At 42.8% G+C, this 26,611-nt stretch overlaps 1 protein-coding gene across 3 annotated transcripts in view; it reads left to right on the forward strand.

The window, feature by feature from the left end:
* The first annotated feature begins 387 nt into the window (after positions 1-387).
* Positions 388-26,611, forward strand: part of PIKFYVE (phosphoinositide kinase, FYVE-type zinc finger containing) — a 61,855-nt gene continuing 35,631 nt past the window's right edge. The window contains exons 1-12 of one of the 3 annotated variants that reach the window (XM_058027912.1): positions 388-467; positions 3,182-3,363; positions 4,826-5,005; positions 10,146-10,264; positions 12,915-13,086; positions 13,779-13,986; positions 16,076-16,165; positions 19,103-19,241; positions 21,929-22,086; positions 22,873-22,984; positions 24,677-24,824; positions 25,314-25,481. In XM_058027912.1, the coding sequence (XP_057883895.1) occupies positions 3,192-3,363; positions 4,826-5,005; positions 10,146-10,264; positions 12,915-13,086; positions 13,779-13,986; positions 16,076-16,165; positions 19,103-19,241; positions 21,929-22,086; positions 22,873-22,984; positions 24,677-24,824; positions 25,314-25,481 (1,666 nt within the window). In that variant the 5' untranslated portion in view covers positions 388-467; positions 3,182-3,191. Of the gene's footprint in view, positions 468-3,181; positions 3,364-4,825; positions 5,006-9,285; positions 9,377-10,145; positions 10,265-12,914; positions 13,087-13,778; positions 13,987-16,075; positions 16,166-19,102; positions 19,242-21,928; positions 22,087-22,872; positions 22,985-24,676; positions 24,825-25,313; positions 25,482-26,611 lie in introns of those variants that run through there. The other 2 variants (XM_058027913.1, XM_058027915.1) reach the window with 2 other exon arrangements.

The following is a 26,611-nucleotide window of genomic DNA, read 5'->3' on the forward strand; positions in this document are numbered from 1 at the left end:
GCCCAGCCTGGGGATGCGGTACACACAGCGGGCACGGGCTCCACCCCTGGCGCTGGGGCGGCGGTGTCGACACCACGGCGCCGGGGGCAGCAGCGGGCACCTCTCTGGAGCTGGGGACAGGCAGGGAGAGTGGCCGGGGAGGAACCTTGGGGCGGGAATAGAAGAGGAGGGAATATTAATGAAATAGGGTGTACTCCGAGTTCCCGGGGGATACACCGGCTCGCCACCCTGCCAGCAGCTCCCGAAGCAGCAGCCGAGTGTGCCGCGCCCGGCCGGAGCAGCCGGGAAGGGCCGCGGGGCGGGGCCGGGCGCTGCCGGCGGGTGGAGTGCGCGGAGCTTCGATTGGCGATGCCTGCGCGGGAGCGGCGCGGTCGGCGGGCGGTTGGTCGGGGCTGGCGCCGCCGGGCCGGGCGGTGAGGGAAGAGCGGCGGTGCCGCCCCAGCACCGGCAGCAGCCGCGGGCAGCAGGTGAGCACCGCCCGCCGGGGCCGCGCCGCCAGCCCCGCTCTGCGGCACCCTTGCTCCGCCCGCCTTCTCCGGGCTGCCCGGGCCGGCCCCCGGTAGCGGCCGGCGGCGGCTCTCCGGGGGTCGCTGCCCACCGCGTCCGCGCGTCCCGTCGCAGGTGATCTCCGGGTCTGCCGCCCAGGCGGGGGAAGGCGGCCGTGTCCCCTTCACGGAGGGGAGAGCGGAGCAGCTGTCCCCTGCGCCGAGGTTGGAGGGGAAGCGTGTCAGTCACGCAGCTGTGTCCGAGTTGCGGGTGGCTTTGCCCCGGGGTGCGCTATCCGGGTGCCCGGCAGTGTGTGTGTACAGGAGGGAGGGGCCGTGTCCGGCTGGCCCTGAGCCGCTCCGGGCAGCTCTGTGGGACGCGGGATGTCCCGGCCCTGCTCTGCAGGAACAGCAGTGGTGGGGAGGGAGCTCACGGCCGCCCTCGCACTCCGTGTTTTATCGGTGGTGAGTTGGTGATTGCTGAAGCTGCAGCTTCGAGGGGGTTTAGATACGTTCCCCGTGACTGTTGGTGAGGATCCTGTGAGGAGTGTACTCTGGTTTTCTGCTCGTTGACCGATATGTGCACCTTGCTTTCCCCTTTCCCATATTATACAAAGGAGTGACTATTTCTTGGTTTCTTGTGGTGGGAGTGGGGAGTATTTTCCCTTTAGTGGGACAGCTAAAGCATAGAAAGGCTGATAGATTCCACAGCTAGTGTGCTGTACAGCACGGAAAATCTAGGTGTTTCTGGGCTAATGTTAGGTATAATGCTATTCTTCTTAAGAGTTTTAATTAGACCAACATTGCTGTGACAGAAGCAGTTATTATGTTTTTTTTCCCCCTTGAAACACAAGTTTTTCTAATAGCACACACACACATATATGTGTATATATATACACACATATGTATATACATATTTATTGCACATTCAGAGACTTGCTTGTAACTCTTATCTTGCCAGGCTATAGTCAGTTGCTGAAATATGAACATAGTTTCCTACAAAACTGGCTTCATAGTGGGATCTTTAATGTGGTACTGTGTGTGAAGGTACAGCCTTGTTGTATGTTCAGCATTTAAAAAGCAAACTATTAGTTCCCTTAAGATTGAAGAAACAATTCCAAATTTACCTGAAGAGTGTGTTTCAAGGAAAATGTTCCATGAACTCTGGTGTTTAAGTACATTCAAATCACCTGTTTGAATAATACTGGTGAAATGAGCAACAAAACAACATACCCTGATTGAGGGGTATGTGGAAGACTGAGACTCAGCCTTACATAAAGAATCTGAACAAAGTTTCTCTTGAAGCTTAGTAAATGATGTCTCTCTGCTCTCTTGTAAATGATGCCTCTCTGCCTTCTTTCCTGAGGACATGTGAACAGCAAAAGAAACTCTGAGCTGAAGTACAGAGCAGCAAGCAGAAGTCCACTGAGCAGTCATGTGAATGACTTGCACACACATCTTTTTGGCATTCTTTGTAGGAGAAGTCAAACTTTGCCACATGAGCTGCTTGTCAGCACTTTCAGTGTCACCTGGTGATCATGATGATTTTCTCTGGACTGCACAAATTTCTTGCAGTGTGGCTTCTTGGAACTTGGAAGAAAATGTTCTAGTGAGCAATACATGCCTGAAAGTTCTAGGGAACGATTGTGGGAACTGGAAATTGTTATGTCATGAAGAAGTGGCTATCAGCTGCTAAGCAGGTAGCAGGTTCACAAGGGGTTTTGATCCTTGGCACAGGTAAAAATCAGCCATTGCTCATAGGCTCCATCAGCTCAGCTGCCTGTGTTCCTACTCTCAAACATTTCACTAAATCTTTCTTAAACAAAGATGAAGTTAGTGAGCACCTTAGCCTAGCAGGCTAGAAATGCAGGCTGAGTGAGGTGTTGTGAAAGAAATGGGGTGTCTGATCAGCTTAAAGAGTGTGGGCTGGGGAAAAGTATGACTCTTGGCTGTATGGCAGCTTTGGTACACAGAAAATAGGGTTTACAAGTATGGCTTCTTCTAATACAGAAAGTGGTTTGGGGTTTTTGTTTGTTTTTCCTAAATGGAGCTGCTCCCGAAAATGAGGATGTTTGAAGGTGTTAGATCTGACAACAAGTGGACCACAGTTTGAGTTGCTTCCCTGGTAACCTGCACAAGGGCCTGTTTTGTAATGCAGAGGGGAGGGAAACAGTTTCCTACCAAAATTAATCTTTCAGTCCTGTTCTTGTTTGTAGTTCATTCTACTTCTCACTCTGAGGTTAACCTGGCCAAACAACAAGTCTGCCTTATGCTTGCTCAGGCATGCCTGTTTTCAGTTTTGTTACAAGGGCTGCAGAAGTCACAACATCAGGAGAAAAGCTGTCAAGGTTAAAGCTTCTTTGTGGTATGCCTGCAGAGTCTCCACTTGAAAACTTCAAGTTCTCATAAGCCTCTGCTGCAGTGTGTCATCAGTGTAGTGGTTGTTTATTTTGTTGCTCTGGCTGTTTAAGTAGGCACTCTGCATTACACTCTGCAGAGGTGCTGCTCTCTGTCAGTGGCTGGGCAGGGGGCATGGGCTCCTCTGGCATTCTTGGTCTGTGCTGATAGCAGCTGCCTGTGGTCAGTTGGGTGAATGTCTGTGCTCTGGGATCCAACAAGACATCTCCTGCTCAGAAGGCTGAGGAGGTTCTGTCTCACCCTCCCTTGTGTAATGTGTGCTGCTGACCTCTTTCCAGGGTGCCTGAAATGGCTGCAGATGAGAAACGCTCTCCGACACTGGACTCCAGCAGTGACCTACCTCGTTCTCCCAGCAGCCCATCGCATCTCACTCACTTCAAACCCCTGACTCCCGACCAGGACGAGCCTCCCTTTAAATCAGCTTACAGCTCTTTTGTAAATCTCTTCCGTTTCAGCAAAGGTGGGTGCTGGGGGATGTGTGGGCATGGCGTGTGCGTGCTGTTTGCTGCTTGTGAAAACACCTCTGAACAGAGCAGCATAATGTCAAAGGGCTGATGTCAGCTCCTTTGTGAGAGATGTTGCATCTGGCTTTTGGGTGGTGTAGGAGAGCTTTATTAGGAAAGATAGCCAGTGTCTTGCAGCTGGAAATCTGTAGCTGCCCATGAAGGTCTAAGAGAAGCCAGTTAGCAGGTACTATTGTATAGATTCTTAGCTTGACATCAGAATTTCCTTTGCCTGTATGATTTTTTTTTTTCTTGGCTGAAAGTAGGAGTAACCCTCTGCCAGCCTGCAGGAGCAAAATGTGTGCTTGTCCTTCCAGTGCAAGTTCTTACTTCAGACTTCATCCTGTGCATCTCACACCTGCAGCTGGGTGACAGCTGACCTGCAATAAAGCAGGAAGTCCACACTTAATTTGCATGGCTTAGGTGTTCCCCATCAAGAAGTCTGAAGTATTGTGAAAGTTTTGTATGTTAAAAAGTATTACATGATTTTGGCCTTTGTGCTGCATGTGTCATTAAATATGTTCTCAGTGGGCAAACTCTGAAAGAATTGTGTGAGTTCCTTTTTGTTTCAAAGAGAGATCCTGCTAAGAATGGTGAATGAAAGCACCTGGATTTTGTGCAAAGTCTATGTATCCCTTTACTGGAGATGGCACACTGGTCAGCTGCTTTTGTTTAGTCTGTTCATTATCCAGCTTTGTTAAGCATACTTCAGCAATGTTTGAGCTGGGGGAAAAGAGCCAAACAGCTTTTTGTGTAACTGATCTGTTCAGGCTCTTATGCAGAATGAAAAGTAATTACTTGGTATGACTCCTATTAGTTTGCATACTGGAGTAGCACCTGTCATTGCTAATTTATTGAAAGTAGCATAAAATGTGGTCAATATTGGCTTCACTTGTTTTGTTCTGACAAAAGTAGCTGGAGTCAGCAATGTCTTTTGTTAAGTGAATGAGAAAACAACTTTGAAACAACACATGAAATGTGCATCTTACTGGAATCAATGAGAACCTGTCTATACTCGATCTGCTGATGGAAATTAAAGGCTGTGGTAACTTTACTGTGACCTCAGTACTGACTTGTAAAGTAACTGAAAATCTCTTTTCAAGTCAGAAGCTGATAGTCAAGTGTAACTATTCTATTTTGCAAGAATAATTCACATTTGGATTCATGAATAATCTGCTAGGTTTTTTTTGACACTTTTCACATTAGAGAATTTCTGAAATAGCCTGAGCCTTGAAGACAGCCTACTGTCCTGTTTCTATGATAGGTATTGTACTTATAAAACTAAAAAATCATTTGTTTTGTTTAATTATGATCTAAAAGCTGTTTTGTGAGAGTTTTTTAACCCTAGCTTTGCACGTACTACTGGTTTTCTTTCTATCATGTCTGAACAGGGGGTTTCTTGCTTTTTGTCAACTCTAGATGATGGGAGGCTTTCATCCCCAGCAGAGAGAGCAGAGGCAGGACAGAGTGATCCACAAGCATTGAGTGGTGGCTGGTCCAGTCCTCAGCATCCCACGAGGGCTCAGTCTCTGAGATCACCAATCCCTTACAAAAAACAACTGAGCGGTGAGCTGCAAAGGAGATCTTCTGCAACTCTGGGTAATTTCAGCTCTTTGTTCTATGTTGCACTAGCCGGGATGCTTCAGGGGGAGGTGGAAGGATGTGAGCACAGGCTCACTGAGTGTCCAGATTCATAGCAGAATTTAGTATCAGGCTATGCTGCTTCTCTTAGTGAGATTGCACTTTAACCTCATAACCCTCCACCCTTCTTGGTGTTCCAGCAAGATAACTTCTTGTTGGGGCTCTGCTCTTTTAATTGGAAAACAGTCTGGAACAGAAGAGGCTGCCAAAACACATCTAGTGTTTTAAAGTCACCTGAACTTTGATCCTGAACATTTCTGCTTTGTCTCAAGACACTACAGTTTCTTAACATCAACATGCTACCTCTTACTTTAATGCTTAGTCTGGATGGATTTGGTGTTTGGGTCTTCAAGGGAGTTGTAAATGAAAGGTTTTGCTAGTAGTTGTTTTAAGAAGAATTGAATAGGAGGTTGTGCTTAAGATATTTTTTTCCATCCTGCCTAAACTATTGCCAGATTCTGTACTGAATCTTTTAGCTGGTATGTGGATTGATTGTAATTTCAAAGGTGCAGCTGTATAATGGCTTTATGAAGATGTGAAAGAGCTAGGAAGTTGATTACAGGGGTCCCTCTTGAGATCTGACTGGTTACTGTTGGCTGTTGATGATAGCCTTGAGGAAACTGCTAAACTGGGTAACAATCTTGTGCAAGGCAGTGTTTCCAAGAGTGTGGTACCTAGTGCAAACAAATCAGATCCTAAATGTTGTTAATGTGTATGGGATTTCCAGAAAGATGGGTAGTTTTGGTAGCCAGGCAAAAGTCTAGTGCAGAGAACTAGCATTTTTACCTAAGTCATTGCATGCTTAGTTAAACATGTTCTTCATCTTCCTCCTTGCCCTCTAGTAGTATTTGATCTTTTTAGTTGTACTTCCAGTGAACCAACTAAGGAGGTTAACTAATTTATTTATTTGGGGTTTTTGTTTTGTTTGCTTGGGCTCTTTCTTAAAGAATTTTCTCAAATGTCTCCAGAACAGCTGTATGCTCTTGGTTGATAAGCCAATTTGCTTTTACTTGGTACCTCTTGGAAATTGCCTGGGGATTAGATGTTAGAAACCTTCAGGTGAAGTATGTTGTTTGATACTCAGAAGGCAGAAGTAATCTTGCTGTTTGACTTCCTCTGGGATTAGGCAGCCAGGGAATAAGATTTAGTTTAAGGAGTATGGGAGAAACTGTTTCTATATTATTCCAGCTCTTTTTCAGGACCTCCTTTCATATCTCTGGGTTTGGATGCAAATATGCTTTAAAAAATGTCATAATGAATTAGCCTGAAAAGAAGTAAAGTTAGGACAAGCAGGAATTGCTGCTCATTTTTTGAAGAGATTTCTGTGGTACCTTGTGCTGAGCAGCCTGACTTGCTGTTGAGTATTTTCTCCCAAACAACCTTGGTGCTGTAACAAACATGAGCTCTGTGTGACACATGTAAAAGTGTACTGGATTAGTGAGAAGGTTTGGGGGAGTGTTTTAGGCCATCTCACTTTGTTTGAAGAGGGGGAAAAATACTTGCACTTTCCTTCTCTAAAAGTCAGGCATTGGGTTTTTTGAAGCAAACTTTAGAAAATTCTTTTTCTTTCCTTTTTTGACCTTAAGTAGTGCTCAGTCCTTAGGTCTTTGAGGATTGTCTTTGAGTAACAGAGAATTTTATTTCTGCTATTGCAGCTGATGCTGGCCTGCACAAATAATCTTAGAAATTATTATCTTATCTAAATGGTGAAAGGCAGGAAAATAAGTGATGGGATTTACTTAAACATCCAGATTGGTAAATTGGTTCACCCACTGACTTCAGTGACAGAGAGGTGTCTAACTGAGTTAAGTTTTCTTGTAGCCCTGTGTCCACAGGCCTGTAAATGTCTCTGTAGGCTTTGCCATTACTTAGATACTTAATAACATGGGCAAGTGTAGGCAGGAAAATATATAAGCACTTCACAAAGGTCTCTCTAGCCTACTTAATCTTAAATAATGTATCAAGTTAAGCAAACTGAAAGGAATAAATAAATAAATAAAACTTTGCTTCTGATGTCTCTAAATAGTGATGAAATGAAATTGCTCCTGAAGATGCTGACCCTCACCCCTCACCTGCCCATTAGCTTGTAGTGTCTGTGCAGCACATCTCATTGCTTGGGGCCTGTGCTGTCTGACAGCTGCAAGTGCAGAACAGCGTGGAGGGATGGTGGGTGCTGGAGGACACTGTCTGGCAGCAGTTATGTAGGGTTCAGTTCTGTGCTTCCCTTCAGCTCTGCTTCCACAAAAACATTGAAATAGCTCCTTACTGGCTTTTGTGAAAATAGGAGGAGCATTGGATGCCTGGCTTATGTCAGAGATGCTCTGAGGGTTGTGTGGCTGAAGAGCCAGTGCTGAGACTCTGCAATGGCTCCTGTGGCCTCTCTCTTGGGTAGTCTGTTGCATCTTTGTGTGCTGGTTGTGTTGGACTGCGTGTGCTGTGCTGTCAGATGAGGGCCTTCAAGGTGCTGGATTGAACCAAAATAGTCCAACAATGAGACTATTGTCACTGAGATAATATCACAGCTTGCAAATCCTGTTTAAGGAGACCTGGAAATGCTGACTGCTGCAGAGGGAGCATGGGTAGTAAAAGCACTTCCAGCTTGTTACGCTGTCATGCAGGATAATGCTGTTCATGCTGGACAATTGTAGCAGAGTGGCAGCGGTAGGGAGTGGCAGAGGAGCTGAGCAGGAGACAAGGAATGGCCAGTGATCATATAGGGGAAGAGGGCCTGAGGAAAGCATGTGGTACTTACTGGAAACCGCTGTGGAGCGTGAATTACTACCACAGCATCTTTTCTAATCAAAGAGATTTTGGAACATGAAAATGCGTGCTATAAAATGAAGTTAAGGGCAGTACTTTTTATGGCAGTGATTTGAGGAAGATGTGATGTTTGAACTGTGAAATTGAAATTGAATATGAAATTTTATGCTGTGGTAGCAAGTAATTAGAAAGCAATTTATGTTGTTTCATATTAGCAAAACGAGTATCTCTGGCAGGGCTGTTTTTTAATTGTTGAAACTGTGTGAATCTCTACCTTTTGTGTAGTTCAGTATGGTCACTTCTCTTACAAACTGAAACTATAGGTTGCAACAAGGTAGTTCTTGTGGTGTTTTTGTTTTGTCATTCATTGTAAAATTAATGCTAAAATACTGTAGAGTCATGAAACTCTCTGAAAACATATTTCTATACTTTAGAGTTTTTTCCTTAGTTTTTACCAAGGATCAGCAACCATAAATGCATATAGGAAGGATTATGTTGAAATAAGTTAACTGTTTTTTTTAGTTGTAGAAGTTAAAAAATAACTTATAATAATGCAATTTGGATCAGGGGTACGAATTAACCGAAGATTGATACCTGGGAATTCTTTTTGAAGGATGGTGTTTTAGACAGTGTTTCCTTTACTGCAGGAATGTTCACTTCTTACTTTCTTGCTATACAGTATTTTTGCTCAGAAAGGGAGAAATCTCATTATTGAGAAGGAAAAGAACCAGCTGAATTTTAATCTGGGAATCAGTCAGTTTCTCTAGTATAAACAGGTTGGCCATGTGCTGCTACTGCTGATGGCACACTTTTTCTCACGTGGGTGACATCGTTCTGACATTGCTTTATGGAACAGAGGAAAGGGCATTTAACTAACAAGAACCAGTGTGGAGTTACCTGTGGCATTTCCTCAGTGCTGTGTATGTTTGTTTTTGGAAGTCACTTGCCTGACCAGATTTATTGGTAGTCAGGCAGTAGATCTGATAATTCTTTGAATTGGAAGCAACATTCCTGGAAAGGAGATACTCTTGAATTCGGAGAAAGTACCAGGAAGTAAATGCAGCACAGATCTTGTGATAGAAGTAAGGAGGAGCCAGAGGTTTCTCTGGTATTATCAATGTCTTCCTGAAATATGAAGGTCCCCTTAATCACCCTAAAATACTGAACTTTGTACTGCCCAAAAGTCTGTTTGATTTTTAAAAAGAAATCCATCCCAAGTGGCCAGTTACAGAAATGGGTTTCTTTTCTTAAAAAGGAAAATGTGCATTCTTTGTTGTACATAGCAGCAAAACGTGGGCTGATTGACTAAGAATACCTCCTGGGAAGCTGAAGAGGAGCATGGAATCCCACAGTTTGAGTCCCATTAAGGGAGGGCTTTGCTCTGCAGCACACGGAGCAGTAGCGCAGCTGTCAGTGCACAGCAACAGTTAACGGGCTTCAGGCAGAGCTGTCAGCGTTGTGCTGACATCAGGGACAGCTCAGGCAGTAAACAGGGAGCAGCCATGTCTGCTCTTCCTGTGCTGGGGCAAGCTGAATAAAACACTAGTCAGATGGAGAGCAACGAAGCTGGTAAGAAACTTTAAACTGTTCAGAAAGTTATTAATCTAGGAAAGAGACTCTGAAAATGTTTAAGTGTTTAGGTAAATAGAGAGCCGTGATTTCAAATCTTCTTGGAGAGAAGGAGCCTATTTGTCATTTGTTCAGCAATGATTCAAAGTAACAGAAATTAACTGCATTGCATTTTTATTCAGGAAGTCGCTTTGCTATAGTTAATCAAGAATGACTGTACAAATTCTCAACAACCAATTGTTTTTGTTAGAAAAAAAACCAAACCAAACAAAAAAAAACCCATACCTCTTGAAAATGTGAACTTCTGAATTACTGTTTTTAATAGGAACTGAGCAATAGAGTTCTGATTTTTTTGCTGTAGTAGTTTTTAAATAAGTTCAGGTCAAAGCATTTACTTATACTACTCCTAGAATTAGTGTGTGTATTGTAGCAATTATTTTGCAAGTATTCTAGAGGGCATTTTAAAAATGAGACCTCAGTGCTTTGTAACAGACTACTACAAGCTTCATCTAGTAGGTTGAAAATCACTTCTTTGAAAGATGTTTTCATTCTCAGAGAACTTAAATGGCTTCTTGTAAACACAGAGGGTGGTATTTAAAATGGCAGTCACAGCAAACTGTCTGGCATCAAGGGCAAGGAGCCATACACGTTGTAACTTTGTACAATGTATCTATACGTGAATGTTTTTCCCTCTAATGGGGCTTTGTGTTGTGATGTGGGTGTTGATGTATGGTGGAAGGAATGAATATTTCTCTCTCTTCCCTTCCAGACAATCGGAGGAAAGTAGAACCACCCCTTGGAGGTCATGATCCTCGAACTGCAGTTCAGTTAAGAAGCCTCAGCACCGTTTTAAAACGCCTCAAAGAAATCATGGAGGGGAAGAGCCAGGTACTTCTTTAGAAGGATTTGTAGGCCAAATAATCTAGAAAACTAACTCTTTACTAGGCTTTTCTGAGCTCTTTTTTAGATACATCATGGGGATTTTTTTTTCTGGATGTTTGAAGGATGAGCGAATAAACTCGAAAAGCATTGTGTGAATGCAGGGGAAACAATTTCATTTGATGCTGACTTTTGACTTGCCAAACATCTGTCATGCTGGGGAGGTGAATCATTGTGTTTACTTGGCTTCTTGTGCTTGGACCAGATGCTCTCTTTTTAGACTCCTTCCCACTTAAGTGTTACCCAGTCTAGTGAAAAAAAACCTCCTAATAGTTTTCTCCCCAGAAGGCTAACCATGGACAGGTGAAACACATTAACTGTCACAAATAGTAATGAGAATTCTTAGAGTGGTTTAAATCTGCTACTTATTGTGGTACTGATTTGTCAGCAATATTATAGACAAGAGTCTGGTGGTTGCTACTGACTTGCTGATTTCATCTCCATCTGCTGAGTTGGACCATACCTTTAAGAAGAGGCTCTAGTTGAGGAAAGAATCCACACCTATTTATAAGTGAGGGTATAAATAGCTATGTCTGTGGGCAAGACATGAACAGGCAAAAGTACATTTGATTAAAAACTGGTAGAGGAAGGAAACAGCTTTTGGCTTGATAGCTTTTATAGGTAGACTTTGAGTAAACTTACTTAGCTTCCCGTGCTGTTCTGCTTGTAAGAATAATCTTGCTTTGATAGAAAGGGGCAAGATTTTTGAGAGTGAAGCAGAAGCCTTTCATTGCAGTAAGCAGGGCATTGAGTATGCCCCTTACTAATATTTCAGTTTGTGGCAACTTCTGAAGGCCCTAGAGATTTTCAGATGTATTTGAAGCTACTGGAGGAGTGCTGAAACAGACAGGATACAGCAGTAAATGAATATGACCAGGTCTTCTGGAAACAGTCTGTTAGTTGTCAGCATGCTGACTTCTGTTAAAAAGGTAATGCATCACTGCCTTTGACTGCAGCCATGTTTTGCTTGAGTCACTTCAGGCAAAAGTTTGTTCCTGCTGTGGACTTGGCCTGCCTCTACAGGAGACCTCTTTACTTTTTGTAGGAAGCTTGTATCAGATTCTGGAAGGTGCTTTTCTAATGAACCTCTACTGCTAAGGCATGCCAAACTTTGTTCTGAACCCTCCCTCATGGGCAAGAACAGCCTGCAAGGAGAGCAGAGAGCTGGGAGGTGTGACCAGCAGTGACTGGGTTTCTGGACACAGTCACATGCAAGTGGGGCACAGCACTGGTGTCTGGAACAGCCTCTCTCTATGTGGTAGATCCAGAGACCTGGCTTATCATGCAGTGTTGCAACAAAAACTATTATATGGCATACCCTGCAGCTTTGCAGCAGTTCCTTGGCAAAGCATTCCCTGCTTGAAGCTGAGTGTTTATCTTAAAGTTCAAGTTTTGTTAAAACACTAGACTGTCTTGAGCAGTCTTCAGCTTCTTTCTGTGTGGGTTTTCTTGCCTGAGGACAGCATGAAAGTGTTGTGTTGTTGATCATAACTGCTTTGGTCTCAAAATTGATGTAGCAGCTATGTCAAACTTTAGTGTGTGAATATCCAAAAATAAATCCCAATTTAAAATAAAACCCAATGGGGTTTTTTTGATTATGTGAAAACGAGAGGAGGGATCCCCTTTCTTTTGCGTGATTACTCTCTTCTGTGGTTGTTTTGAGGTAATACTTGCAGAAGTTTCTCTTCCTAAGAAAAACCTGTAGTATTCAGTCCCTCTGAAAAGGCTTTTTGCTAGAACTGAACTCTTGCACAGGCAGGGCTGTCATGTGACCATTAGCAGTTGTGTCCATCCATGGGAGTTGCAGCTGGTGTGCTCAGAATCACAATTGAGAGTTTGTCTTGCTCTATAGCTTCTACAGCGATGGAAGTTTTAACTCTCTGTTTTTAAGATTATGTTTTTCCTGTGGCTATACCAATGCTTTCGATTAATATATGTTGTTGTCTGCTGAATGTGAATTTCAGTTTTCTTCACATAGCAGTTAACCTGGAATTTTGAAACAAAATCAATCTGGGATAGGCTTTTCCAACTGTTTACTGAAATGTTGAAGAATTAGATCAAATAATAAAACTTTTTACATGTATCTATAATCCTTTCAAAACATATCCCAATATTAGCTGTTGAAATTATCTTCCTGCAGTGATAATTTCTGGTAACTTGATTTACTCCTAGATAACAGCTTCAACTGATATGTGGTGGGTTTTTTTTTCTTCTCCTTTTAAAACTCTGCTAGCTGAGGACCTCTCATGTGTTGGGGGCAAATGAGAGGCAAGGGCAATCACTACTTCATATATTTTTTTATTTGGCTTCTGTCTACATCCTCTGGTAGTTTTATTCTGCTTTGCTTCCATTTTGGATCAAGGAGGCAAAGTCCTACTGGATTTATTCTCTTAATTCAGAGCTCTCAGCCTTCTGACTCCCTGTAAAACCACATGAAAAATCCTTTGTGTGCTTTTATGCAAGAGTGTGTGCACGCGTGCACAGATATGTGGATATGAAATTTTCTTTTCCATAAGCATAGTCTACAAAGAGTCATGAAACTAGACATGTTTTCTTATTTACAAAAGAAAAAGCTTTCATCTGCTGTCCTCTCTTGTAGGACAGTGACTTGAAGCAGTACTGGATGCCTGACAGCCAGTGCAAAGAATGTTATGACTGTAGTGAGAAATTCACCACTTTCCGAAGGAGGCACCACTGTCGACTTTGTGGGCAGATCTTTTGTAGTCGATGCTGCAATCAGGAAATCCCTGGAAAATTCATGGGCTACACAGGTAGGGTTTATTTACTGAGAAACAGAGCAGTCTCTGTGTGCTCAGCTCTGTTTGGTTTACTGCATCTGAGATCCTGACATCTTCTAGAAAATGCTATACAGGTCTGTAGTGGGCCTAAAAACAAGAAAAAAGAATCACAGGACCTAATTCTACCAGTTTCTCTATGAAAGATGGTGGATTATGCCATGCCTGCTAATTTTTACCACACTACAAAACAAATATGGCCACTATTGAACAAGAGTGTGCAGTACAATAAAGTATGCCTGAGGAAAAGCTGCTCTGAGTAACAGTAGTTTTAAAGTATGAGCCACATGTTTTAATTGAGGATCGGGAGAAAATCTTTCAAATACCAGTGACCAAATTCTAGACATCAGCTGGTGTGTCATATCTGACTGGCTGTTCTGCCATCATTTCAGTGGGCACGTGTGTTCTCCCTCCCTCTTCCTCTCCTTGTTTCTCTTCTCTCTCCTCTTTTGCTGATCTTGTGTTTGGTATCATTTGCCTTGGAAAAACTCCCTGAGTGTGTAATTATCCAGGGTTTTGCCCTTTAAGAGAGTATGAGAATTAGACTTGCAAAGAGGTTTTGAAACAGAAAATCCTTTCTGTTTGCGCCACTCTACACCTCTGATCCTGCCGGAACAGAGTTCTGTTTGTTCCTGTTCGCTCACACTCTCTGGTTCCCTTTTCCATAGGGGATCTCCGAGCCTGCACCTACTGCCGGAAAATAGCCTTAAGCTACGCACACTCCACAGACAGCAACTCCATTGGGGAAGACTTGAGCGCGCTGTCGGATTCTGCGTGCTCCGTGTCCGTGCTGGATCCCGGCGAGCCGCGCACGCCGGTGGGGAGCCGCAAGGCCAGCCGCAACATCTTCCTGGAGGAGGATCTCACCTGGCAAAGGTAAAGGCGGTGGCTGCATGCTGAGCTCTGCAATCTCAACTCTTCTCAGGCTGACAGCTGCCCAGACGAAAGCTGGTGGTTTCCACCTAGTAAACTTAGATTCCAGCTTCTGTAAAAAGAATCTAATTCTGTGCGTGCTTGTAATATTCTTCTCTTCACGTTGAAATGTGGAAACATTTCTAGTGAAGTTTTAATTTATTGTAGTTCTTCCTTTATTGTACTGATTCAGTGATTTTATACCAGTGACAGAGCAGGCTTTTGTATTTAGAATTTAAAAAAACAGAACCAAAATCACACCATCTAACCACCACTGTGTTGAGAGGCAAGTCAGTGTAACACTGGTGCTTTACCTGTCATGTTTCAAATTGGGCAAGAGAACGTAAGAAATACTTTCTGTGTAGGTAAAAAAGAAGTGATGGAAGTAACCACCTCTTTCAGATGAAGTGGGATTGAAAGGACAATAGAGAGGACCTATAAAGATCCTCCAATCTCCTTTCAAAGTATATTTATTCCTATTGGTCTCAAATGAGAGAATCATTTTTTTTGGACCATGAGTAAAAGAACACTGTACTTCTCAAGTGCTATGCAAGTTATTTTTTGAATACCTTGGTTTAATTTAGTGTTGTGGGGAAGAAGAAATAGTCAGGTATGGTATTTGTGCTCATTTCTCTAAAACAGAAGAACAGGCAGATGTGAAACTGCTGAGGAGGTCTTGAGTCAGAACCTTTGTTTATCTCAGTGGTAGTGCTAGTGACATATGCCCCATAGCAGCTCTTCTGATAGTATTTAAAAGAAAACCTGTCAAACCATTTACTATCTTTGGAAAATGCCCTGGCTCTTGCTTTGCATGTTGCTTTTCAGAATATGGTGCTTCTGTCTGGAAGCATTTAAATTATCAGGTTTAGGCCTAAATAAATAAAAGTACTTCTGGTTTAATGTTATGGTCATTTAAAGTGTTAATATAACAATGCATGAGATAAATACTACCAAATTTTGAATTGGGAAATAAGTAGATGTTCTCAGAATCTTCTCTTCAAATGTACAAAATACTAAAGGTATTGTTAGTTTTGTCTTTGGATGTGTTGTTAGTCCCTTTATAACAACAGTTCAGCAGCCTGTAGACATGAGCATGTAAAGAAAGAATCTTTATTTGTAGCACTCAAAATAATCCCTATTGTTGGAAGACTCATAACTCATAACACAGTCTTTTGAGAGACACTGAGTAAATGTGGACCTCTTTTATGTGTGAGAGGAAGAGAGATTTGGGATTAGGTGGTTTATTGTTGCTTTAGCAGGATTAACATTTTCGTCAGTGCTTGTTGCACTTTGCAGTGGGTTACAGTGCTTTTCTTAAATACTGTTTGGTAAGTTCCTGATTGACCTTAAGATATTTAAATTCAAGATACTGAATTTAAATGGTGCCACAATGGGAACTGGCAACTCACAACTTCATAATGGAGCAGAGGTTGTGTTCTAACAGTGGCTTCTGCATGAGAAGTGGTTTGTTTCAAAAGAAGACCTGGCAGTTGTCTCTTTCCAAAAGAATGTATCTGAGATAAGATGCTGCAAAGCAGTGAGAAAAGCATTCAGGTAGACTGGTGGTGCATGTACTTGTCAGATGTGGCTCTGCTCTTTGAACAGGTGGAACACAGAGTTCCTGCTTTAACTAATTTGAAGGGCCATGTCCTTTAGAAGTGAAGGAGTGGTGTACTCTGGGTCAATACAGCTACTTAGGCAAAGCTGCATTGATGGTATACTGGGGAGATTTAGTGCCAAAGTATCTATTAGCAACCTGTAGGAAAGGAAGATGTAAGAAAGGGAAATAAGGGAAGCAGGTGGGAAGGCAGGATAATGCAGGAAGTAGTCTGTGCTGTTCAAGAGTTAAGTTTGGAAGAAGACAGGAGCACTGTCTTCCACATACCTTTGGTCTACAGATGGGGAAAGCTCTCTCTGTTCCCTTGCTGCTTTAACAATCATGGGTGTGAGTGAGAGGTAACATGACAATTAACTGTACTTTAATTACAGTTGTTCTGATATGCTGGATGTCACAGATATCTCAAACATCTCTACCATGCTCCTTTCCCTGCAGTTTGATTCACCCAGACTCTTCAGCTACCACGTTGTCTGCACGCCTTGGGTCTGTCCAGGAGGATGCAGGGAAGTCACCAGCTAGAAACAGGTAAACTAATAATTTCTGAGTATTTTTCTGTTCTGGATGCACTCCTAGCATACTCGTTGCTTTAACGCCTGGGTTTCCAGGCTCGTTTTTACTGAAAGTGCTGTTTCATGTCTAAGATGGGACATCTCACTGCCCATATGGAGTGGTAAGGAAGAACTATTTGTCTATGTATTCATGTTAACAAATATATATTCATGTTAACTGCTTCTGAGGGCCTGTAGTTTGCTGCTGACTTGATCAAGCAGGAGTGGTGGTGAAGAGGACAGGAGAGGAAGGAAATGGCTAAGAAAAGTACAGTTCTGAGAAAGCTGAAGAAAAAGGAGTAACACATACTTGGTGATGGGAGACAAAAAGACTCAAGTCAAGAAGGAGCAGAGATGTAGTTTTTGTTTGTTTGTAAGCATCCCCATCTGCTTCCTTTGCTCTTCCATTAAGGATAATCTTGTTTAAATTACCAAGCTTCCTCAGGCTAAACTCCCTTCATAGATCTTTATGCAAGAGTGTTGGGATGAACTTGAAAGTGTTCATGAGACCTTTAGTGTAATTTGTGAGTACTCGAGCTTAATCCCACTAAATAGCCTGGTATTAGAAGTACAAGTAGCTCCCACTTCACAGTGCTTCTGCTATGGTGCTGGTTGCAATGCTTCCCTTATGGTTAAATTAAGGAAATGAAGGTAAGGCAGAGAGGTGAGGAACAGAGCAAAGATAATCCAGATTTCAAAACTGCAATTGGGACATTCAGCAATTTCTTTGCATTGGTGTTAGAGGAATACACAATGTTTAGCAGTTTGGAGGGATCTGGCAAGACCAGTGAAGACAGGGGAACTTGGTTGAGAAGGATACTGGGTGTGCCTTTTGGAGAATGGTCTGCTTGCAGCCTTTATCCTCTGGGTGATGGAAATGGTTAGGAGGAGATGCACACTGACTGTACATCTGAGACCCAAAGATCTCACCTGGGGGAGTAAAATACTGGTGAATAAATGAGTACCAAAAATAAATATTGGGCAAACATGGCAAGGAGTCTAGAATTAAAAGTCCAATGCTAAATAACTGCTGCAACGTCAAGAAATGTCTGAAACCTTGAGGATGGTCTCCTGCTTCCTGCTTGACTATACCCCTATTTTAAAAGGTTTTTGCTGTTTGCTCAAATATGTACTAGTAGGATGGTTCTAATCTTGATCTGGCAGGCCCAGATTGCTTATTCAAGTGAAATTTTAACTTTGGCTGTTCACCAAAAGTACTTGTTTGTTTGGACACGTGTAATGATGAGGTATAATCTATCTCTGTTAAAAATTCTGAACCTTTGGAAAACAAGCTGCTGGCTTTGGGTTAAGTGATGTTAGTCTTTAGATCTTGTCAAAGCAGCTGTAGCCATTTCTTTGACAGAAGCTTTACTATTCCTCTTTCTAGAGGAAATGAAGCAGAAAATATGCAGGTTGAGTGCATTTAGAGGCAGGTAACAGAAGTTACATATTGCTATTTGTTTTCCCCGTGGGTGGGAAATATGTTATTTGTTCTCAATCTTGGTTTTTATGATGGGGGGGAAATCCCCAGCAGAACAGTCCAGTGTTGCGAGCAGGGTTCAAACTGCAGGTCCTTCTAAAGGATAAACATTTTCATGGCAAAATCTCCCTCTCTGTTTTTAAAAAACATATATATAATAAAGGCCTCGATATAATTGATGATGATAAAGACACAGATGTGAAATCTCACTGTTCTAACTTGCTTACACCCAAATAAAAAAATCCCTGCTGCTTACAAATATGTGGCACAGTTAAGGCAGCTGTTGCAAAATGATTGGCAGGAGTGATTAGTTATGGACTTCCATGTCAGCCTCATCTTGTGCATTAGGATGCTTTCTGTTGAGATGCATTACTCTGCAGTATAAAAACTGAAATAGGGTGGCATTGCTTTTTTCATGCCTGGGCTGAGCCGCATCATCCGTGGAGAATTTTTGGGAATAATGATAGTATCTCTGTTAGCCAGTTAGCAAGTTCACCAAAGTTACCAAAGTTTTGTTCCAAAGGCTAGAGGCTGGCAACTGTTTTCATGATATTGGTGCAAGCCTCTTCAGTCAGTTCAACACTGGCATTTTGAGTTTCCCTGTTGGTATATGCAGAAATATTTTCCATCCTCACTCCTTAGAGTGCTGTTAGCACTGATAGGTTACCCTGCAATTGCTGCTATATGATGAGAAGTTGCAGAGCATTCAGTCTCAGGTCTAGTTGTGGGTTAATGGAGCAGAAGGTATCTGGAACTTGTTTGCATTTGTAACTACGCAATGATAATTGCAAAATGGAGTGTTTGTGCTGGGGTGCATGGCCAACATTTCCTAACAGCTGTGCTGAGATAAGGGGGGTGCTCCGTGTCACAGTACAAGGGGGATTGCCCACTGCAGTGACTTCAGCTTCAGAAAATGGTTTAGCTGCTCTGGGGAACAAGTGCTCAAACTTCAGACTCTGCAAGCTTTCAGCCATGTATTTGAGAGCTGAGGACAAGGAATTTTAAATGGGACAAGGAGAGGAGGAAATCTCAGTGCTCTGTTATGGGGATCTGGGTGTTGGCCACCCTTGCTGACATTTGTCTTGTCTCCAAACTGCTGGAGCTTCTAATTACTCATCATGCCATCCCTTCCCCAGTCAATTTAAATACAGACATGTATGAATTGGTGTGCCTAAACTTAATTCCAGCTGCTTCATACAAGATTTTTACAGAGGTTTATGCTTACCTTAGCAGTTCCAAAGCAATACACTTGCTTCCTAGGGAGCCTTTCTTCTGCCTTGACAAAGGAGGAAGCATTAAGCAGTCTGTGCTGGCAAGAGTAAACTGTGTCCCAGGCTTGAGCTGGTTTTTAGTGTGCTGCAAGTGAAAGACCTGCTGTGGTGAAGCACCACACATGATGAATGCTTACAGTGGAATTGTTCTCTGTCCCTGCAGGTCAGCCAGCATCACTAACCTGTCTCTGGACCGCTCAGGGTCCCCCATGGTGCCTGCCTACGAGACCTCGGTCAGCCCCCAGGCCACTCGCACTCATATGAAGGCAGAGACCAGCGAGGATGAGCGCAAAATCCTTCTGGTACCTTTCACACTTCTCTTTGCCTTGCTCTGTGAAGTCAGTGAAGTTTGCCTTCCTTGTGTTTTGCCTCCCTTGTGCCATGCAGCAGGAGTATTTTGCTGCCTTTTAAGGCTCTTCTCTAAGCGTTCTTACCTGGACCTCTCCTCTAGGGGGAGCAGAGATGGAGAATATTGATGATGCTGCTTTGGACATTACTGTCTTCCTGAAATAAATCATAGTTTCATGGGGTTTTTGTACTCAGATGTTTACAACTTTAGTCTTCCTAAGTGTGGAGTTGATATGGTGGCTTTTTGAGTTAAACCTGTCGTGGTGGCAGCTGTAATGCAGTGACCTGTTTTTTGTATTTCTTCAAGTTGAGATTTTGTCTTTCATAGGCCACGTAATCAGGAGCTTTAAATGGCTGCTTTGAAATAGTTTACACTATGATGAATAAATTGAAGCCCTTATAGCTTACTGGGCCAAAACATAACTTGCCCCCTCTTTGTTTGCAGAATAAGTAAAAGATTTTGTAGAAGGTTATAATGAGATACTTTTTAAAAGAAAAGTCAATGTGTTCTGCGTAGTCCTATTATCCCTTCCCCCCAGAGGCAATGTTGTAGGTTGCAGTTACTATATAAATTTCTAAGCAGTAAAAAGCTGTTTTGTTTCTTTGAGGAGGAAAGAAAGGGAAGTGTTTCCAACAAATAAGGCAGAGAAGTTGCAGAGAAGGGAAGGCAGTGTTTTTCATGCATTGAAAGATTCAAGATTGTGCCCCATTGCTACTTTAAAATCAGGTTCATTCTGTGTTACCAGGCTCTGCCTGCTGTCAGCAGTATGCATTCAAGTGTGCCTGAGGGTGTACAAACACTAACTCCTGTTTAGTTGCAAAACTCCTTTCCTAGTTCCTGAGTAAATGGATAACCACCTGAGGGAGAAACATATTTAAGGCATGCGTTTATACCACTCAGCTTCACAGATGTATGTTAATGCAGGAAAAAGGAAATTCAGAGCTCTGTGAATGCAACTTGAAGCAAGATGTTCAAGTCTTGGTGCTCTTTGTCTTCACATTGTTTTTTTTTTTTTTTTGTTTTTTTTTTTTTTTTTGTTTTTTTTTTTTTTTTTGTGGTTTTTTTTTTTTTTTTTTTGGTCTATTTTCTTTCTTGAGGAAGAAGAAGGGGACTGGTACTATCTTGTTCATGTAAGAGTAGAAGACAGTGTCAATTAATGAAGGATTTTCTATGCATTCCTGCTGTTTGTTTAATACCCTTACTGTGTGGAGTTCACCTTATGTCAGGAGTTAATTTAAAGCCTAACCTAGTCCATTCAGAAGACTAATGAACTTTGTTCATGAGATAAAGGTAGAGAAGGTTGTATGTACACTGGGATAAGCACACACTTCAGTGAACTAGAGGTCAAAATCCTTGAGTTGGAAGGATTTGCTTTGTTGTGCCAAATTCTTCAGTTTACTGTATTGATCAGTTCAAGACAGCTGAACTGTGGAGACTCCAGTTGCATCAAATTGTGTGATCCTATCGTGTTCTTGGTACTGATCCATTTGACTCCATACCTGGTATGGAAGGGAAGCTGCTGGCATTGGTTTTAGGGCAATATCCAGAACAGCCACTGCTGGAACTGAAAGCAGAAAGCCAGTCCAGCAGTAAAGTGGAGCATAACTCCTGGGCCTCAGGGCACCCTTTGGAAAATGCAATAATGTGACAGTTAATTGGAGAGCTGAAACCAGTTAAAATGTAATTAAAGTTCTGTTACACAAAAATAGAATAAATGAGGCATTTGGGAAAGTGAGCTGCAGCATCTCTTCTCCACACCGTGGGGTGGTGTGCTGCTTGGTCAAAATAGTTCCAGATCCCAGTTTCCACCTGCAATAATGGCTTGTGCTGTGCTAATTGGGGGTACATATGGGAAAACAAAAGTGGCTAGGTGCAGAGAGACAGCTCAGTTTGGATGGAGCACAGCCTACAGAAGAGGTGGCACACATGTTTAGCAGGCTCCAAAATAAGTTTTAGGTATAGACTGAAGTGTTCCAAGTAGTGAGGGTAAGAGATTCACAGATTCAAAAATGATTAATTGTGTTGGGAGGAATACACATGTTTTTTTCTTAGTGGCCAAAGCTAACAATGCCTAAAAAAGCTTCATAAGCTAACAGTGCCTGAAAAAGCTTCATAAAAGCTGGACAATACAAAGCTGGATCCTCAATAAGAGACAGTATCCTAGCAGTGAACACTGCTGTGTTAAGTACTTGCCTTATATCTGGTCTTGATATTGGACTAATATGTTCACAATGCCTGGGTTGAGCACAGGTAATATAGAAAAACCTTCTTGCCAAGGATGATGTCCTCTGTGTTTGTATACACCTCCTGAGTTTAAGAGTGGGTGCAAGGGGACAGTAGTGAGGGCATAAATATTCTGCAGGCAGTACAAAAGGTTGCCTCATCAAAACCCCTGTATCTCTCACTTTGGTTTTTTTATTGTTCTCAACTGGATATGAATGGAAGGAAATAAGGAGCTGGTTTTATGTCTGTTTGCTATTTCTCTTTGCACCTCTGCATAGGTTATGCTGAATGGCTTAGATTCTGTGCCTGTTTATGGAGGGCTTTTGATCCAGAAGCTGATCTGAAGGCCTGGGTTGATGCCCTTGGAACCAGTGCTGAGATTAGACTGGTAATTAATTTGCACATCTCTCTGTCCAGGACTCAGTCCAGCTGAAAGATCTGTGGAAGAAAATCTGCCATCATAACAGTGGTATGGAATTTCAAGACCATCGCTACTGGCTGCGGACACATCCCAACTGCATTGTGGGAAAAGAGCTGGTCAACTGGCTCATGAGAAATGGGCACGTAACCACCAGGTAACCCTCATGCTTTAGGACAACAGCTGTCCTCTGTGTGTGTGAGAGGAGGTGGTGAGTTTGAGCTGATGTAGGGTACCTTAGACTGCAGAGATGGGCCCTTTGCAGGGAGATGAGAGAGAAAACTCCAATCTCCCCTTTACTGCCTGCCCCAGAGTAGGTTCCATTCTGACTCCATGTACCCCCAAACAACAGGGCACAGGAGGCTGTCTGGTTTGGAAACCAGTATGGGAGGTAGCTGTGGGACAAGTATCACTCACGTGGAGAACAGTGCATGTATTACAGAAACTGTCCAAAAGTGTTCACTGCTACTCCAAAGAGCAAGTGTGCCTCTGGGGTCAGAGATCACTAATAGTGTTTGACAGCTAAATTTTCAATGGAACTGACAGACTCTTAACCATGTAGGTGAATATAAACAATCTTGTGTGTTTAATTATATGATAATGGGATAAAATGGAGATGGTTCTTAAGTGTAGAGCAACAGTCCTCCCACAGAGATGGTCAGTATACATAACAATACTGGAGGAGCACAAGCAACATGTCTTAATCATATGTTGGACACCTCAGCTGAGTTCAGAGTACTGGCAGTCTCTTTATTTAGCTCCATGCATGAATTAGTACAGTACTGTGCCTCAGCACAGTACTGTAAATAGTGTCTGTTAAACATGGGAATGGAAAACCAACAGGTCAAATAATGCATAGCAAATGACTCTTCCCTTTTGTAGTGTGCTTGTATCATATGTGTTTAGAGCAAAACATAGAAAACCATCTCTGTTATACTTCCAGGGTCCAGGCCATTGCAATAGGGCAGGCACTGGTTGATGGACGTTGGCTGGAATGTGTCAGTCATCATGATCAGCTCTTCAGAGATGAGTATGCTCTCTACAGACCATTGCAGGTAAAAGGAGTGGGAAAGCTGAAAGATACTGTTCTTCTTGGATTTGGCTGTTGACTATAATATTTTCTAATCCTGTTCTCAACAGCTGTAGTATGTTTTCTAAATCAGGTCTCCTGTACAGAAAGTAGGGGGCCAGGCCTTTTTCCTGAATAGGTTGAAGCCTGAGGAAATTCCATTTGCCCAGAAAGCTTTGGGGCTGTCCTCTGTGGAGAATGTGGTGCTGCCTAAAGTGAGGGAAAAGGGTCTTCAGAGCCAGGCCTCTCAAGGTGGACATCTGCCACAGAGGCCTCAAGGTGGCACAGTCTGTGCCTGTGGCAGCAATGTTGTCATGTGCAGAATCTAGTATCTGTGTGCACTTACTGGTGATGGAGACACATTGGTCATCCTCTGTTTCAAAATTCCTTAAAAAAATTCCAAATGGATATTTTAGATATATTGATAACCTTCTTCTGATCTCCAGTGATGGAGTAATGAGTTATTCAGTACCTTAGCCATATGATCCAAGTTTGGGATGGGGTCTTTTTCATTCCTCCCAAACAGGACTAGTTACCTGAGGGGAGGCAGGAACTAGTGACCAGAGATTCTGTCCTACTGTACTTCACTGGAATCAGACTTACTGAGGGGTAAGAGCAGTCACTGGCCTGAGAGATTGTATTGGGTTTTTTAGCTTGAACAAGATAGCTCTGTAGCCTCCCTTAACTGAAAACATTCAGTTTCAGTTAAGAGCCTTTCATGTTCTTCAGCTTCTTACAATGGCGAAGAGCTTAACTGTCCCATGGGCTTCAGACAGAAAGCTTGCAGCCAATAGCATTTGTCTTCCTCATGCATTTCAGTCATAGGCACACAGTCACATGGCTTCCCTTGAGATTGCTCTGGGGTTCATCTGATAGCTCAGCTAGTCAGCTGTCTCAGTGTCCTGGTGAAAGCTTGCCCTTAACTAGCAAGTCCTTACGCATCCCTATTTGTAAGGTGCTTATATTATAAGTTTAAAGTAAATTTTTATGCTCATCAGCTGGAAGCACTGTCTGATCTCAATTCTTCTGGACAAGAGTCTGGAAAAATGGTGTTGTTGACTCAGTTGCTTGCTGCGCTCACTCATCATGCAGCCAAATGCATGATGATGATGACTTCGTTTTGAGATGCCTGGAGGCATGAGGAAGGCTGATGGAAATTACTTAGGTAGTCTCCAGGTTCTCTGGCAATCTGGCCAGTCTGTGCTTTGACACAGTAGGCCCAGCTAGAGTCCATCTTGGATTGAAGCTCTTGGGACTACATTGATCACTTAAAGAATTGCTCCAGTAACTTAGAATTAGGCACCAGCAAACGCTGCGTGTTGGGTGAAGGATAAGGCTGTCACCCACCTTGGCTGCAGACAGCAAGCTTTCAAAGCTCCTTAACTGGATGTGATGACAGAAAATGTGCAGTATGATAAACTTGTCCTTTAGTGCTACTTAGTCACAATTTGTTTAGAAGCAGTGTGTAGGCAGAGACTGGGAATTGTAAACAAATACCTGTTTCTTGTCCCAAAGAGTTCCTGCTTCATAGCAAAGGGGGCAACTCTGTGACTAACTTGGCTCAGCCCACTGAGAGTATCCTGTGATTTTAAAATGCCTTACCTGCATTTGTGGTAGGCTGCTTAATATTTCAGCAGAACTGCACTTTAATAACTTTTTTCCCTTCCTTGTCTTCTAGAGCACAGAGTTCTCAGAAACCCCATCTCCAGACAGTGACTCTGTGAACTCTGTAGAGGGCCACTCCGAGCCATCCTGGTTCAAAGACATCAAGTTTGATGACAGTGACAACGAGCAGATTGTTGATGAAGGGGAAGACAACTCAGCCAGTAAGTTTCACCTGAGTCTTGTTCTCACTGGGCCTTCTCCCCTGTTGTCCTCAGTCCTTCAGGACTTAGTTTAACCATGTCTTGCTTTATCTGTCTGTGTTTCTGTGTATGCGCTTGGGGCCGTAAGGATCTAAGAGAGCTATAGCCTGTCTAGTCTTCCACTTTCTCACAATGGATACAGTAGTTTGAATTTAGTGAAACTGTAAAACTTCATACTTCTAATGAAGGAGAGGCATGTAAATTGCTGCCTTCTGTTTCTCAGGCAGACTTCTGCTTGATTTGGGCCCTGTTGTAGTGCACTAAAGAATGTCCAGTATGTCAGCATGCCCACATGAAGACAAGATTAGAGCTATGAAAATACTGTATTCCTGTATTATTGCACACTGGTCTTTATGTATTAAAGACAATTTTTCTCCTCTCTGGTGCCCTCATAATACCCATTTGAACCCTTCTCCTCCCTGTATCTTCCCCCTCACCCAACACTAAAAGACTCCGCCAGCCCTAGCAAGCGCACTTCAGTCAGCAGCTTCCAGTCCACAATGGACAGTGATTCGGCCGCCTCCATCAGCCTGAACGTGGAGCTGGACAACGTCAACTTCCATATCAAGAAGCACTCCAAGTACCCACATGTGCCCCCTCACCCTGCCGACCAAAAAGGTACGAGGTAGTCACCAGCTGGAGTTGCACATGATGGAGAGCTGGCCCTAATATTTCTGACTTACTTGGACACTGCTTACGTGGCTTTCTTACAGAGGGGAAAATATGATATTTAACTGGCACTTGCTTGCAGTTTTGATGTGCTCACCTCTGAGGAGGCTCAACAGACCTGTTGAAATGCCTTCTCTGCAGAGTGTGTAACTTCCCCTGTGACTTTCTCTTTGCCATTGAAGCAATGTCTCTTCCCCATGCATAATAGACAGACCCACCTATGTGTTCTGGCTAACTGGGGTGGAAAAATAATCCACACAAAAACCAGTTTGATACGTGACTCTACAGTTGGAGATGGAACTTAAAACAGCAAGCAAGAAATAAAACCCCAAAGAACAAAAGAGCAAGATTAACTTGGAAGAGTTCTGTGCTGATGTAAAATTGTACCTTAATAAGCTTACATTTTCCAGAAGAATCTTACTGATAAACATGAAGGCCTAACTTAATCCATATACATAGTATTTCTTCAAAAGAGATCATCCACTTAAGTAGGAAGAAATCAAATACTTGGTGTTGAAGGCTGCTTTTGAAAGGATTTTCCCCTAAAGAAGTACTAAATTGAAAGACTCTATAAGCAACATCTTTGTGGAAGAAATAATGTGCCTGCATGTTGACAACTGCATTCTCTAAATGATTCAAGGCCTGTCTGAAACTGGGGCTTGCCACTGGCTTGGGTCTAGTATATTTTAGTTGCTTTACATGTTGGGTAGTAGTGGCTGTCTTTGCTCTGCTTCCTTACATAACGTTTCTTAATTATTGTTTCACCCCACCCTTTCAGTGTTTCTGACTTTAAAAGGTGATCCAATGTTAAATAATTTGCACTCCTAATTAATTCATTCTTCTATAAAGTCTAGCAGATCTTGTGTTACTATGAATCAGAATGGAACAGCAGCCTTGAGCTTGCATACAGATTGCATATTCTGAAATTGAAATGGCCTCTGAAGACAGTGAGGGAGGAGAAGAGTCATAGCTTTCCAAGTGTGCTAGAGTCATAGCTTTCCATGTGGGGCCGAATGAGACAAATTAGAGGGGATATTTGTTGATGCCTACTGTAGCCACCTTTTGTTATTTGCTAAAAA

Source organism: Melospiza georgiana, chromosome 7 (genome assembly GCF_028018845.1).
Source record: "Melospiza georgiana isolate bMelGeo1 chromosome 7, bMelGeo1.pri, whole genome shotgun sequence".
In the NCBI taxonomy this organism is placed as follows: domain Eukaryota; kingdom Metazoa; phylum Chordata; class Aves; order Passeriformes; family Passerellidae; genus Melospiza; species Melospiza georgiana.